Source organism: Physeter macrocephalus, chromosome 20 (assembly GCF_002837175.3).
Source record: "Physeter macrocephalus isolate SW-GA chromosome 20, ASM283717v5, whole genome shotgun sequence".
Taxonomy (NCBI): Eukaryota; Metazoa; Chordata; class Mammalia; order Artiodactyla; family Physeteridae; genus Physeter; species Physeter macrocephalus.
This window is the reverse complement of record NC_041233.1, coordinates 2,147,650-2,163,750: the sequence shown is the minus strand read 5'-3', so window position 1 is coordinate 2,163,750 and position 16,101 is coordinate 2,147,650. Positions and strand designations below refer to the sequence as shown.

Genomic DNA, 16,101 nt, shown 5'->3' with positions numbered 1-16,101 from the left:
TGCTAGTAACTAGATAAATAACAGAAATGTTATCCTACCACAAATATTGCTCACAGAATGTGAAAAAATCTGTTGATACACAGCAAACTATGCAAATAGGGAAAGTCATAATAAATCAAAGATTCCTCGTGTACAATTTGCCTTTGGATGAAATTTTAAATGAATTTAAAAAACTTTAACATGAAAAATAGCTATCTCTGTACTTATGATGTTCAGCCAGCTGATGTGAAAGTCTGATGGGCTATATCTCTCCTAAGCATTACTATAGCCCTTGAGAAAAATCCAAATTAAATAGAATGGAAATAAAATGTTCAGGGTTTCTAATCCTACTGGAACATGTATCTTAGTGGTGTACTTCCCAAAAGCAAACATGGCTCGTTATTCTTAATGCTTCCTGAAATTCCCATGGAGATGGCGACGTTCTATACTTCTTTGGATAAACAGATTTAACAACAAAATAAAGTATGAACAAGAAGACTTTTCCAAGTATTAAAACTCAAGCATTTCTAAACACCTTTTCCAAGTAACTGATACGCTTCTCACAAACCATTCCTACGTTTTTATAAAACCAGGCCACCTACAGATCAATATTGGCCAACGTGTCCTCAACCTATGTCTGGCTAACACAGTACCTGAAAGTAAATTAAGCATTTCCTTAAGAATAGTTGGTATCTGCTCTTGCAAATTAGTCTAAACCAGTGAGATTTCATGGTAATCGCTTAGCAACTAACAAAAACAACCACTCTTTTTTTTTTTTTTTTTGCAGTACCCGGGCCTCTCACTGTTGTGGCCTCTCCCGTTGTGGAGCACAGGCTCCGGACGCACAGGCTCAGCGGCCATGGCTCACGGGCCCAGCCGCTCCGCGGCATGTGGGATCTTCCCGGACCGGGGCACGAACCCGTGTCCCCTACATCGGCAGGCGGACTCTCAACCACTGCGCCACCAGGGAAGCCCAAAACAACCACTCTTGAGATTGTTATCCTTTACTTTTCACTACTTCTTAATAAGTCATTCAAAAAATAAACTAAACTCAAAACTAAAAATGTGTATCAAGAAAGCTTAGTTCTTTTATTAATAAGATTAGTAATCTCTCCAAGTTTCTGGGGGATAAATCAACTAGAAGGTTTCTAAAAACACTCAGCACTTTTAAGAATAAACATGAGTGAGAAAAAAAGTGTGTAGTATGTGTGTAAATACACTGACTGGTAGGAACTCTGGATTTAAAGTTTACCAGGTTCGTTGACAGGTTGACAAAGTCTGCGTAGTCCTTGTTGATGAGCTCGACCATGGCCGTTTTAAGCAGCTTATAGTAGAGCTCCAGGTCATCTCTCAGTGCTTCCAGCTGGACCCGCTTCCGACAGTCGGACACAAAGTGATCGACATCAAAGTCTTCCTGAAAATAAAACCAGAAAAAAGAATTACTGCAACGATATCACATTTTACACATAGAAGTAAAAGGAGAGAAAGAATAAGAGAGAGACGCCACTCTACTCATTTGAAAGGCTATGCTGCCATTGGGAAAAAGTCCTTTTAAGTACACATGACATAAAGCTGCTTGTGCGCTATCAAGGTGCCAAGAGGGAGGCCGCTGACCAAGAGCATTCTCTCCTGTTGCCTAAATTCTACAAGGGATTTAATTTTTTTTTAACTACACACGTTAAATAGGCTCCTCACAAAACAGAAATTGCTCCTCTTCCCTTAGTTTTAAAAGTAACAAATTGTTCACTGTGGAACTTTCAACCAACAAAGAAATACAGCCGTCCAGCAGCATCCACGGGGGTCTGGTTCCAGGACCCCCTAGGACCCCCAAATCTGGGGATGCCCAAGTCCCTAATATAAAATGGCATAGTATTTGCGTATACTTTAAATCATCTCTAGATTACACAACACCTAATAAAATATAAATGTTACGTAGATAATTGTAAATACAATGTTAATACTATGTAAATAGTTGCCAATGCAGCAAATTCAAGTTTTGCTTTTTGAAACTTCCTGGAATTTTTTTTCTGAATATTTCTGACCCATGGTTGGTCAAATCCACAGATGTGGAACCCGAGGATAAGGAGGGTGGACTATAATGACACAAAAGACAGAGAGTAAAAAAAACATCACTCAGTCTCGATGCTCTACAGATTGGCACTATTAATGTTTTCCTCACTATTTAACAGCGTGATTCACATCCTTCCAGAATTTTTTTGACTTTCTCTTTAAAATATAAATTATTTTTAAAATTGAGATACAATTGACATATAACATTATATGGCTTTTAGGTGCACAACATAATGATTCCACATTTGTATCTACTATAGAATGAGCACCGCAGTAAGTCTAGTTAAAATCCGTCACACACGGTTACACATTTCCTTTTCTTGCTATGAGAACTTTTAAGATTACAAAGTGAAAAAAGCTAATCTGGAAAGGGTATATCCTATATGATTCCAACTATATGGCATTCTGGAAAAGGCAAAACTATGGACGCAGTAAAAAGATGAGTGGTTGCCTGGGGTTAGAGGGAGAAAAGGATGGATAGGCAGAGCACAGAGGAGTTTTAGGGCTATTATATACAATACTGTGATTGTAGATACATGTCATTATACATTTGTCAAAACTCATAGAATGTACAACACCAGGAATGAATCTTAATGTAAATTATGGACTTTGGGTGATAATAATTGTACCAACTCTCCACTTCCTAGGATTCGCTGTTGTTGCTGCTTATTGTAGTTATTGTTTAATGACTTTTCTAAACAGACTGGAAAAAAAAAAAAGATTCACTCCCTTCAACTTTCAAATACACAACACGGTATTATTAACTACAGTCACCATGCTGTACACCACATGCCCAGGCTTACTTACCTAATTAACTGCAAGTTTGTACCATCTGACCCCCTTTGCCCATTTTGTCCACTCCCCACCGGCTGCCTCTGGTAACCACCCATCTGAACAGTACCTGTGGGTCCATTTTTTTCTTGCTTTGCTTTTTAGATCCCACACACAAGTGAGATCATGATCATCTTTTCTCTAACTCATGTCTCTGAGCACTAATGCCCTCAAGGTCCATCCATGTTGCCACCACAGATGGCAAGATTTCTTTCTTTTTCGTGGCTGAATAACATTCCAGTGTGTGGTGTGTTTATCACAGTTTCTTTATCCATTCATCCATCCATGGACACTTAGGCTGCTTCCACGTCTTGACTACTGCAAATAATACTGCAATGAACACTGGAGACCTACAAGTGTAAACCTCACTGGCCACCAGAGCCAGGTGACCTAGAGGTGTCCCCAGGCAGCAGCTGCAAAAATCAGGGCACCAGACCAAGTATACTAGTTCCTTTCCAGGAGATACTGTTGAGCCGGAGCAAGGCAGAGAGAGCAAAGATGGCCCCGCCGGCCTCCAAGCCCCCAGACGTGGGTTAAATTAGAAGCCTGCCCCTCAGGCCGATGCCTTAAGATAAACAAGCCTCTTTCACAGAAAGTCTGGGCCCTTTTCAGTTGCTGTGTCTGTGTCAGGCCCTGGGGAGGGTGAGTAAGTTCATGCTGCCCCTTCAAGAACTGTTTCTCAGGTCACTGTAGCCTCATGGGTCTTCTAGATGCCAGCTCCGTCGACTTTCAAAGCTAGATGTTTTGGGGGCTCATCTCCCAGGTGCAAGTCTTGAAAGTAGGGGTTCCAGGGGTGGGGTTCACACCCTTCGCTCCTCGGGGAGCAGCCTGGGATGGGAGTTCCCCCCTGATTGTGGGTCACCACACTGGGGGAGGGGTGTATGGTGAGACTGTGTCTCAGCCTCTCCTACCCACTTTGATGTGGGTGTTTTCTTGTTTGCCAGATGTGCAGGAGTTGCTCAGCTAGTTTTGGGGGGTTTTCTCAGAGGAAACTGTTCCATAAGTAGCTGCCGATTTCGTGTGTCCACGCGAGGAGGTGAGTTCAGGATCCTCCTACGTCACCATCTTCAACGAAACCCCAGACCTTTTCCTGTGTTCACACACACACACACACACACACACACAACCTTAATAAACCTTTTCTTAAGCTACTTTTCCCCATATAAAAATATAACTTCAACATCTTTTCATAATACATACAAATCTGTACTGACATTTTATATGGATGTTGAGTATTCCATTGAACAGATGTTCAGAATCTTTCAAAAACAGCTTCCCAGTACTGGTCTCACAGGTTCGCTATGCCATCTCCCTTTATAACATCCTGATGCCCCTGGCAGGCAGACACACACACAGCCAGCAGGTTACTGTCTACTGCACCCGTGACCCTGCTCCTAGCTGAGCTGTTCAGTCATCAAGAATCAGATGCGATGACTCCCGAACTTGTTAAGGTCACTTGTACTTATCATCAAAATTACAAAATTTTATTAAACATCATATAAACCAACAAAATATAAGTGCAAGAAGATAACTGTTTTCACGAAAACTATGATGCTCTGCGAAGACCTGATACTGAGAAATTGATAAGACAATTTTTACTGAATTATGTATCACATGACCATGAACCAGGTAGGGCAGCAGGAAGGAGGATCATACAGATCTTGAAGGATTCTATACCAGATTCTTTGCAGATGCCTTAGGCTTCTCACCCAACTTAAAGGACATCTAGAAATCGAATCAGCAGACAAATTTTCAGAGAAAAGAGCTTGGTGCCACATCAATGGAGAGTAAATGTACACGTGTATGATTGAAAATAAAACGTTAAGTGCTCAAGCACCATCCCTTGAGTACTTTTAAAAACTGACTTTCTTAATTAATCACCCAAGCACCTGCTCCGATAGTGTCAGATAAGAGGATCTCTTACCAAACTGTAATTTCACAGCCACCTAGTGAAAAACCACCTGCTTCTTTACCTACAGCCAGAATTAGCCTAGACATTTTGCGGCTTGAGACGACCTCAGGTAACACCTTACATTCATAGTTACACAGCAATCGCAGCAAGAACGTGTGGGCAGGCCTCAGCCTGACATCCTGGCCTGGCTATTAACCAGCTGTATGAGTGGGCAGAGCACTCTGCTTGCCTCAGGTATACAATCTTTGAAGGTACGAACTTCAGATGGATGAAGTTCAGGTATGAACTTCATGGTGACATTCTCAATCATATAACTCAACTCTCACAAACAAATGCTATTAGGTAATATTAATGCTCAACTTGCCATTTATATATTTGTTCTTAAATAAACAAGTGCTGCATTGCACAACACTAAATTACTTAAAACATCTGTGAATATTGGATTAGGCAGCTTTTGCTATGACAGCAAACCCCAAACTCAGTGGTATGTAACAACTGCCAAATTTCATTTATCAGAAATAGTTTTACTTTATACTGTAGATTTCCTAAACATTTAAAAAAGAAAGAACTTAAAACCCATACATTTATAGTCAATTGATTTTTTACAAGGGTGCCAAGACCATTCAATGGGGAAAGAAGAGTCTCCTCAACAACTGATGTTAAGACAAGAGAATATCTACACGGGAGAGAATGAATTTGGACACCAACCTCACACCATCAATGAAAATTTAACTCAAGATAGATCAAAAGACGTCAATAGAAGAGCTAAAACCTATAAAACTCTTAGAAGAAAACAGGTGAAAGTCCGTGTGACCTTGAATTAGGCAGTCGTTTCTTAGATATGACACAAAATGCATCAAGATAACAGACAAATTGAACGCGATCAAAATAAAAACTTTTATGTGTCAAAAGATACTATTAAAGAAGTGAAAAGACAACCCACTGAATGGGAGAAAATACCTGCAAATCATATATGTGATGAGGGTCTAATATCCAGAATATACAAAAACTCTTACAACTCAACAATAAAAAGACAAATAACCCAATTAAAAAATGAGCTAAGGCTCTGAACAGACATTTCTCCAAAGAAGATACACAAATGGCCAAAAAGCACGGAAGGAAGTAAAAACAACTGGAGCATTTGGCTGTGATGTGGAAGAGCGTGACAGGACAGACTAGAGGTAGGAGGGTCAAGGGGAAGAGACCAAAGCAAGAATGTGTTTGAAAGCCAGTGGGGAGAGTGCAAGAGGGCCTGGGCTCCGAGCACGGGGCGGAAGGAAGGAAAACCCCTCTACGTAACAGGCGAGGAGGACAAATGCAAGAACGAGCTGTCATCGTCAGCAAGATGAAGGAGTTCCCATTCGATGGCACTATTTTTTCTATAAAACGGGCAGCGAAGTCGTACGCTGGGCTAGAAGGGGAAAGCTACGATTCCAACAGCACCCCTAGGTAAAGCGATCTAATTTATCTTTGTTAGCAGGCCGCTTTCTCTCCCTGCTACCAAGATCTTAGGTCCTATTTCATCTGATAGTCGGCTATCAATGCACGCTGAAGATTTCGGCAAGGTGACAAAGCTAACGGTGTGATGTCACCACCACCTCTGCCCCGAGTGATTCTCCCATCTGCCACTCCTTTTGATCACCTCCATCTTCCACAAATCTGTCCCCTCCTCTTTCTCATTAGATCTCACAAGGACCACTGAAGTAACTTTTTAGTAGCCTTTTTTTTTCTTCTGTGTTCAGAAAGGTAGTTTGCTATTTATTAAGAATTTATTAAATACTTTCCTAAAGGTCTGAGATACCACTAAGACACTGAGTTAGGACTGAAACACATGTGCAAGAACGGCCCGTATCAAAATATTAGCTCATCAGTTCAAATCCAACACAATTTTCCCTTGAGCTAGAACCCAATATTAACCTGAAGGAACCAGTGGCACAGCGCCCTCTAATGCTGCTCCAACGCAAGACATGCCCATGTAATCTCCTGCTTTAAACGTGACGGCAGCTCATCAAGCACAAGCCCCTCAGTGTAGCACACAAGGCCCAGGCCAACTTGCAACCCTCCCAGCTGCCCTCCTACCTTTCCGGTCTCACTCCTGGCCAGCCTTCCAGCCTCTCTGGACTAGGTCCAGTTTCTCAGCACACACGGTGGTCTTCCTGTGACCATACTCAACAGCCCAAACCATACCTTATGTACCCTTGTACTATCCCGTCTAGATTGCTGGTTGACACAAAGCAGGTGATCAATGAATGACTGTTTATTAAGTGAGCAACTGCTACCACCGTCCTAACAGGCCCTCGTCATGTCTGGCAGACTAATGACACAGTTTCCAACCCAACGACTGGATTTTAAGTAATCTCAACTCTCCTAATGCAAATCGGACATTCCCTAACTTTCCCACAGGAACAAATTACAAAATGTGCTGAATGAGACACAGAGGTAGAAATATAACCCCGACGGCAAGCCCTCCACCCACCATTTCTGCCATGGAACTAAAACTTATAAAATGTCTCTTTGAAGGAAACACAAATTGCAAATAACCTTTATCTCCAGGTCTCACCTAGAAAATCAACAACATTTAACACAGGATAGCTGTCTTAGGTATTTTTCTTCTGCATGTGAAGTGGTCACATTTATCAGCACTACGAATTGTAGGGCACATTCAGAGGCTTAGGAGCCATGAAAGAATATGGGCATTCCAGCCACCTTCCCAGTTTGCCCTCTCCTTACTACATGTTCTACTTTAGAACTTATACTGTGAGGTTTCTGCTTTCTGAAGCTGCTCTTGCCAAAGGCGTTCTGCCATCTCAGAGCAAGAAACATGGTGGGGCTAGCAAGTCCGAAAGAATGCTGGTACTGAGCCTGAAGGAAGCCTTGAGGAAGGCCAAAGTTGGACAAGTTAAGTCTTCTGTATTCTGAGACTCCTGAAATCAGAAGTCAGAACAAAGCCCCTGATCTCTGCTTGTGCCTTTTCTTCTTCCAGTGCGCCTCTTCTCATCATGGTCTTTCTTTCTACCCTCGCTCCAGGGCAGCTCTCAGCCAGGGGGTGGAACAAAGCGTTCCTGGATCAGCAAGTTGACTCCGCAGTCCCTTTCAGACATCCCTGACAAGTTACGCGCTTCCTTACCGTGGTTTAGCAGAAACACCACTATACCAGAACAAGAGTATATTATTCCTGGGTCTAGACAGCCCCGCATACTAAAAATGATATGGCCACACTGGAGAGAATCCAGATGTAAATATTGTTTTTTACCACATTAAAAAAAAATTTTTATTGGAGTATAGTTGACTCACAATGTTGTGTTAGTTTCACGTGTACAGCAAAGTGAATCAGTTATACATATAACCACTCTTTTTTGGATTCTTTTCCCATATAGTTTATTATAGAAAATTGAGTAGAGTTCCCTGTGCTATACAGTAGGTCCTTATTAGTTACCTATTTCATACACAGCAGTGGGTATATGTCAATCCCAATCTCCCATCTTATCACTTCCCCGGCACGTTTCCCCTTTGGTAACCATAAGTATGCTTTTGAGATCTGTGAGTCTGTTTCTATTTTGTAAATAAGTTCATTTGCATCATTTTTAAAAATTAGATTCCACATATAAGTGATATCACATGATATTTGTGTTTCTCTGTCTGACTTACTTCACTTAGTATGATAATCTCTAGGTCTATCCACGTTGCTGCAAATGGCATTATTTCGTTCTTTTTTTAGGAACAGTATAGAGGTGCCTTAAAAAGCTAAATATAGCACTACTACATGATTCAGCAATCCCACTCCTGGGCATATATCTGAAGAAAACCATAATTCGAAAAGTTATGTGCACCCCAATGTTCACTGCAGCACTACTTACAATTGCCAGGACATGGAAGCAACCTAAATGCCCATCAACACAGAAATGGATAAAGAAGGTGTGGTACATATATACAATGGAATATTACTCAGCCATAAAAAAGAACAGATATAAATACTTTTAAAATCCAGAGATGTGATCTGAATGCAAATATCAAAAAGAGAGCTAGACTGATGAACCTAAAATAAGAAAAAACATAGTATGACTTAAAGTCATCAAAAAAGAACAGTAAGGGACTTACACTCACTTCCTTAAAAGTTTAGCATCTACTGAGCCAAAACGTTTAACTTTTTAACACTGAAAACAGCCACTTAGTGGTATCAAAACCCCCAATCCTTAGATATAAAACATAAATATGTTTCTTGACAGTTTAAGTACGGACCGAGAGGGTTACACCAAATAGGTATGCAAAGTTCCTCCTAGCTCTGATTCATATCTTGGATATTTTCAAGGCTGTGCCTGATGAACCTTTATTATCCATAAAATGTTTTCGGTTTATATTGCTATTCTGTTTATGTAAGTTTATGTCCTACAACGACCTGCAGACCAACTTCGAGGTCACCTTATAAAGAGAAGTACGGCAGCTTTAGAAAAGGAGAATGGCTTGCTTTGTTGTACCGCAACAAAATCAGAACATTCTCATCTTTTAAATATCTCATTCAGAAGCTTTAGGTAAACGTTAAGGAAGAACTTTCGATTTGGTGCCTCTTCCCCCCACCTGATCCCTGGCTACGGACGTGGGTTCAGAGATTTGGTCAATGCATTCGTACTGAGCTTTTAGGTGCAAGGCGCTGGTCAACAAGCTTCTGTCTGGCCAAGGGACTGGCAATCCTACTGCACTGCATGCCAACGGGGTCGGGTAATAACAGGGGCTTTTACACTTAGCTCAAAACCACTTGCACACAACTTCGAGGCCTTTTCGCTCACTACGCACGATTTCACAGAGGTGCTTTCTCCAGGCTTCCCCGGCCACACCTGAGGCCAAGAGACTCACTGCGAAAAGCAGCGAGGTCCCGCCAGGGGCCGGTCGGGGACGGGCGCGGCCCGAGGAGGCCCCGGAGCGAAAGGAGGGCAGGCCCCCCGCCGCCGGCTCGGGAAGCGGAGCCCCAGCGCGCACCTTCATGAACTCGTCCTTGTCGAAGCAGAGCGTGTCCGGCCCCTTAGGCAGGTTCATCCTACTTTTCTCCATCCCGCCGTCCGCCGCCGCCTCTCAGCGCCGAGACCCGGACGAGGCGAAGAAGCAGGACGCTGCGCGTACGGACTCGGCGGCCGCAGCCACGGCACAGAAGGCGCCGCTTCCGCCAACATGGCAGCGCCCGCGCCGCGGCCAATCAGCGAGCGCGCCGCGGGCCAGCCTCCGCCCGCCGCCGCCAAGAGGGGCGCCGGGACGGCTGCCGCCGCTGCCGCGCTGCAGGTGCTGCTGCCCCCGTTCGGCGGAGGGCGGCCCTGCAGCTCGGGCCGGCTCCGATCCGGCGGTCCAGGAGGGGCTGAGCGCTAAGAGCACGGGCTGGAGGACTTCCGGGCTCCCTCTCGACCCACTGGCAAAAATCGGCCTGCAGCGCTCTTTCAGGGCGGAGGGAACAGCCACGGCCGCAGTCGGCCCTTCGGTTCTCAGGTCCAGGGTTGGGCTCAGATCCAGGTGGGCAGTCTGAGTGCAACTTTGGGTCTTCAAGGTTCTTAAACGAGCGCCTCATCGCCTGCCTAGTCGGGACACAGCCACAAATACATGTGCATACATATTCAATTTTAATCTAAACCAGGAATGGGCAAATTTTTGTGTTTGTGTCCAGTATCGGTGCTATTACACGCCCCCCCCCCCATTTCTCAGACTTTCTCCCTCCTTCTGCCCCCGTACATCCCAGTTTTATTTTGACGGTTTCTTTGTGTTTCTCTTCCTTACTCTTTTTCCCATTGTCCCTCCCTCTGGCTGTGAATACCATGATCAAATGATGATGATTCATTTCTCTCTTTTTCTCCTTGAGACCCTGATAACCCTAATCAGGAACCTCAGTAAACACTCTTCACCCTGCCACGTCTTTCCTTCCTGCAGCCCGTTGCCTTTATACACCAGGGTGTAGTCTGCTCCTCCCAAGGCTATTTTCTCCTTGGAGATAACGCTAACCCCTAACAGTCCTTAAAGAGGAGATCAGCTCAGTGATTCGCGACCACCTAGAGGGGTGGGATAGGGAGGGAGGGAGGCTCCAGAGGGAGGGGATATGGGGATGTGTGTATACATATAGCTGATTCACTTTGTTATGCAGCAGAAACTAACACACCATTGTAAAGCAGTTATACTCCAATAAAGGTGTATTAAAATGAAAATGAAAAAAGGAAATGGCAAGCCTACTGGGGGAAAAAAAAAGGAGTGGGACAGAGGAAAGCAACACCTTAAGATAAGACACTTGCATTCCAATTACTCCAAATAGGAAACTGGTCACATTTTTAAAATGTGGGCATAGAATCCAAAACAATATACTCCCTACCACTGGGCCTGGCAAGTCTTGTCAAAGGGAATGCTCCCTGCTAATGTCTAGAGAAGCTGATGGATAGGATGAGAGGTGGTAAAATCGAAATAAATTGCAATCATGAAAAGTACATCCTGCTATTCTTTTTAAAACGTGGAGCGAGAAAGGCTCATCATTTGTTTTTGGTTTGTTGACTCTTATTATGAAAGTTTTCAAGCGTGCACAAAAGTCTGGAGAGCACAGGATACCTCACCCCCTTCCACGTATTCATCACCTTGCTTCAACAATCATCTGTCTTCTCCTACCACGGCACTACCACTCCCTTTTTTTTTTCATCTGGAATGTATTTTAAGACAAATTGCAAACACCACATCATTTCCTGCTCCCCAAATACCTCTGTTTACACATCAAAGAAAAAGAAGAAAAAAGATACTTCCTAACAAGCCCCCAATGCCATCATCACACCTAATAAAAATCACCAGTTTTAATACTGGCTCTGAGAGGTGTGGCTTTTAGCCCAATGCCACGGGGTTACTGAGTGACAGTTGCAAACCCAGGCAGCACAGACTGCAAAGCCCACACCCTTAACCAAGGCACCAAGATGGGGGGTTGGTGGGGAGGTGCTGGGTAGACCAAGTAAAAATGTCTGGGAAACCCTGCCTTTTCTAGAAGTCTAAATGAACTAGAACTTGAACTCTTTCCTTCCTTCATTATAATTGCCTTCTGAAATTGTTCCCAGGCCTTCAGTAAAGAAATGTACCTAAATGTATACAGGCCGGTGTGCTAATCGTGAGGATGCTGAAGGGATTAGGGGGTAAAGGAGAAGAAGGGTCCCTGCTGCTGCCTGCTCTCCTCCTCAGAGGGGGCAGATAGCACCCAAGACCCCATAGAGCAGGCTGCCACTTAGAGCCATAGGCTGTGGCAGTGGCCCTACCCACCAAAGGCTGTGATTTCGGACGCACGTAGCAGTGCGCAAGCAGCAGCTTGAAGCGAGACCTTAGTTCCCTGACCAGGGGATTGAACCCTGGTCGCCTGGGTGGAAACCAGGAATCCTAAGCGCTAGACCACGGGGGCCAGCGGCTAGAATTTAAACCCCCAGTCCTTGTCTACTTTGAAAGGAGGAATCTGACAAGGAGACGGAAGGTATAGAGGAAAGTAAAGCGTTTATTAGAAAAGCAGAGTCCATGCGGAAAGACGCATGGGCGAACTCAACGAGAGAGTCAGGAGAGTCATGCCTTTGGGAAGTTTAAATCCTTTCTAAGGGGTCAGTCTTCTGGGTCTTTGCCTTCTTCCTGGCTAATCGTCTTGCTTTGACCCCATGGCTACTTTGTCCTGGGACCTTCCCCTAGGTGAGCATGCACCCCTCAGTCAAGATGGATTTCATCGCAAAGGCGTCTGGCATGGGCAAAGGCAACACTTATTATGGTCTGGCACCCCTGCCTTTTTGACCCCATGAGGCCGTTTGGGCATGGGTAGTGTCTCCCTTGCCCCAAGGACGGGAAATGTGTGATCTCTTGATCTCTTAACAGGCTTTAGCCCCTCTCTCTTCCTGCCATAAAAGTATCCAATGTCCAGTTATCTACCCTATTCCTGTTGTTGTTTCTTATATCAAAGTGCAGATCTTTAAATGCAGACAGGAGCCTGGTCATAAATATGTAGCCAGGAGCCCATTTGTCTCTTGTCTCAGGAAATGTAAATAAGAGGCTGGTAGTGACCAGTAGGCCTGCGGCCCATCTTCTTCTCAACCCAGGAGGTGTGAACAGGAGGCCGGTTGTAAATGTCTAGTCTGGAGCCCATCTGTCTCCAGCCTCTGCAGGAGCAGCAGGGAAGACCCCTGATGCTAGTGGAGCATCACAGAGAGGACAAAATGAAGATGGAGATTAAGCCTAAACCTGCCCAGAGGACAGGTTTCACTCAGAGCTGATATTCAGTTGGTGCACATCATTTCACTCATGCAAATGTTGGTGGGTGGCCTTTGTCTAGAGCCTGCTTCCTGTCCCCTTGCTGCCTTGAGCCCTTCCCAAGATCCCTACTGTGGCCTGGGGAGCCGATTGATAAAGGGTTAAGGCCTGGCTCAGCAGGGGTCCTCTGGCCAGCTTCTGATTGGTTCATCGTCTGTGCTGCTAAATATTTGAATATTGTCTTTAGTGAGATAGCTATTTCATAGGAAATAGGAACTGAAAGATTAAATTAAAAGTAGATATAAAGTTCCTAATCAGTGCAAGACATAATAAGCAGTCAGTGTATCCTAATTTTCTTCCCTCATTCTTCTTTATTTAAAAATATTTATTTATTTATTTGGTTGCACTGGGTCTTAGTTGCAGCAGGCAGGCTCTTTAGTTGCAGCTCAAGGGCTCCTTAGTTGTGGCACGTGAACTCTTAGTTGTGGCCTGCATGTGGCATCTAGTTCCCTGACCAGAGATTGAACCCGGGCCCCCTGCCTTGGGAACATGGAGTCTTAACCACTGTGCCACCAGGGAAGTCCAGTCCCCTTTTCCCTCATTCTTTGATCTGTACTTTTCGTAAGAGCAGGACTTCAATTTGACACATTTTTCTATCTTCAAGTTTCTCTCTTCTATTCCCTAATTTCACTCTTCTGCCTTTCGTTTCATTCTAAAGCTCATGCCTGCTACTCCATTTCTAAGTAAATATTAGCCCCCTTTGACTTTGAATCTCAGGAAAGTTCTTAGTTCCCTATTTTCAGTGGCGTCGTGACAGGTCCCCATTTTTCCTTCCCACTCTTCCCTATTTATACTTCTCACACTTTTGGCAGACTTGCCATGGAACACTTAAAACTTGCAAAGAGAAATACTGTGCTCAGGGAATTCATATGAGCATTTTCTCCAGTAATCATCAATGTGCTCTCCTTCCGACCCCTCCTGAACTGTTGTGCTGGAGCAGCGAAATCTTCCAACGGCAACCGGAGTCATCCTTGTTCACTACCGCAGGAGAGGAGGGCTTCCATTTTTATATGGATCATACGCTTGAACTGAAGGCTAAGTATATAGTCTGACACTCTTTCATTCCAAGAGGAAGGCAGGCATGGGCTGGGGCAGGGGCGGGGGTGGAACAAGCATCATGGTCCCGGCCTCCAACCAACTTGGCAAGCTCGCAGTGAGCCGACAGGACCATTTCAACATCTTCTGTATTTGATTGATATCCCACTACATTCCAGAGTAGATTTGAGGTGGTTTGGTTTGATTCTTAGAATTTCCCATTCTAACTAGGAGACAGATTAATCCTAAGGTATCCCAAATTTGGCCTCATCTCCCTAATCAATTAGTACCCATGTTTGGGTATGGTAGTACTGGAGTATTCTTCCATGTGTATTTTATAACAGACCCAACGAATAAAGGTGGTAAGGATAACTCTTTTTTTTTTTTCAACATTATAGGGAAAAGCATGAAAGACTTTGAAATAAACGTGAAAGAATATAGAGTCTTCAAAGGAAAAATAGGTGTTTTCTAGCACACCCTTCTGGGCCAATTCTATGGGAGTGTTGTGTGCCTTTCTGGTCTTTGAGCTATGGACAGTCCTGTAAACTGTAGATAATTGATATCAATGCAAATTATTCTTATCTGTAGCTATACAAATGAATTTTGTCCATGGGAAGTACAATTGACCCCCTCTTTCCTTTGGAGGAATCCAGTTTTGCATCTATTTGCATCTATAAAAGCAAATTCTTTTAAGCGTTCCTGTTTGTTTATGTGTCTGCTCTTTGGATTCTCCCTTGAAGTGGTGGTAATGTCTTACTGACTTCCTTGTTAATTAATGAATTAAATAAAATCTTTACAAGTGTTCATTTTATATTTGTATGAAAGTCATAATTTTACCTTCAAAAAAATTTTCCCCTACCAGCATTTCAGATAATAAGCTGTGATAGGATTCTAGTAAATGAAAGTGCAGAGAAATCAAATCAGGGTGAATTTTAGAATTAACTTCTGTGTGGCCAGCACTGTACCAGAGGTGGGGAATGAATGAGGCTCCAGACCTGGCCTCTGGCCCTGGGAAGCTGTGACCTGCTTTGTCATTGTCATGCATGACCAACGATGTGACTTTCCCATCAGTGTTCCTCCAAGGCTCAGTTAACCTTCCTCTTCCGTGCTACCCTCTCCTGTAGTGATCTTAATTGTGCCTTTGGTTTCAGCTCCCATCCACAAGGCAGCTCCTCTCCCATTGCCTCCCCACTATCCACTTCTTCCTTCCCCACCATGTCCAAGTAACTGACCACCTACTTGTGCTATTTCACCGTGGTGTCCCACTGGCGCCTCAAACTCAGCATGTTCAAGCCTTGATTCATCATCTTTTCTGAAAGACCTGCTTATCCTCCTTCATTTTGTTTCTTGATAAATGGCTTCACCAAATGCCAGCTGCATAGGCCAGACACCCAGGAATCATTCACACAACTGAGCCAACCTGCTGTACCATGACCTCAAACGGATGCTCAGCCCTAACTGTAAACTCCCCTATCTCTCCAGTGGTTTGCTTCCTTTCTAATGCAAATGACCATTTCCCACCCCATTTCCCACCCCATCCCTTCTGAACAATATCCCCCCACTCTCAGCTCATGCCTAGTGTCAACTTTGAGAAAATAAAAGCAAATTATGCAGGAATTCCCTCATCCTCACCATCAGATAAAATCTACAGCGGCATCTGTACCCATTTTCATCTGTTTTTTTAAAACATTTATTCAACAAATATTTATTAAGCACCCACTGTGTGCTGGGTACTGCCCTGAGTGTTGGTAATTCAGGGGTGAACCATACGGAAAGGTCCCTGTCATCCTGGGTTTACATTGTAATCAGAGAAATGTACCATAAACAAAGAAAAAGAGGGTGTTTGCTAACGATAAAGCAGGTTGATGGAGAAGAGCCGTGACAGACTGTTATGGGGGAGCATGTTTCCCAGCTCTCACCAGGGGGGCCCTGCTTGTGTTTAGGATTCATTCCTTCCAACCCTTTCAAGGCTTCCACGCCCAGAGTTAACA

At 44.0% G+C, this 16,101-nt stretch overlaps 1 protein-coding gene across 2 annotated transcripts in view; it reads right to left on the bottom strand.

The window, feature by feature from the left end:
* The window catches only part of COG2 (component of oligomeric golgi complex 2), a 42,697-nt gene extending 32,753 nt beyond the window's left edge, over nt 1–9,944 (bottom strand). For both annotated transcript variants that reach the window (XM_007127609.4, XM_024117062.3), the window contains exons 1-2: nt 9,767–9,944; nt 1,232–1,393 (exon numbers count right to left, since the gene is read on the bottom strand). In XM_007127609.4, the coding sequence (XP_007127671.2) occupies nt 1,232–1,393; nt 9,767–9,838 (234 nt within the window). In that variant the 5' untranslated portion in view covers nt 9,839–9,944. The remainder of the gene's footprint in view (nt 1–1,231; nt 1,394–9,766) is intronic.
* Between the last annotated feature and the right edge of the window lie 6,157 nt (nt 9,945–16,101).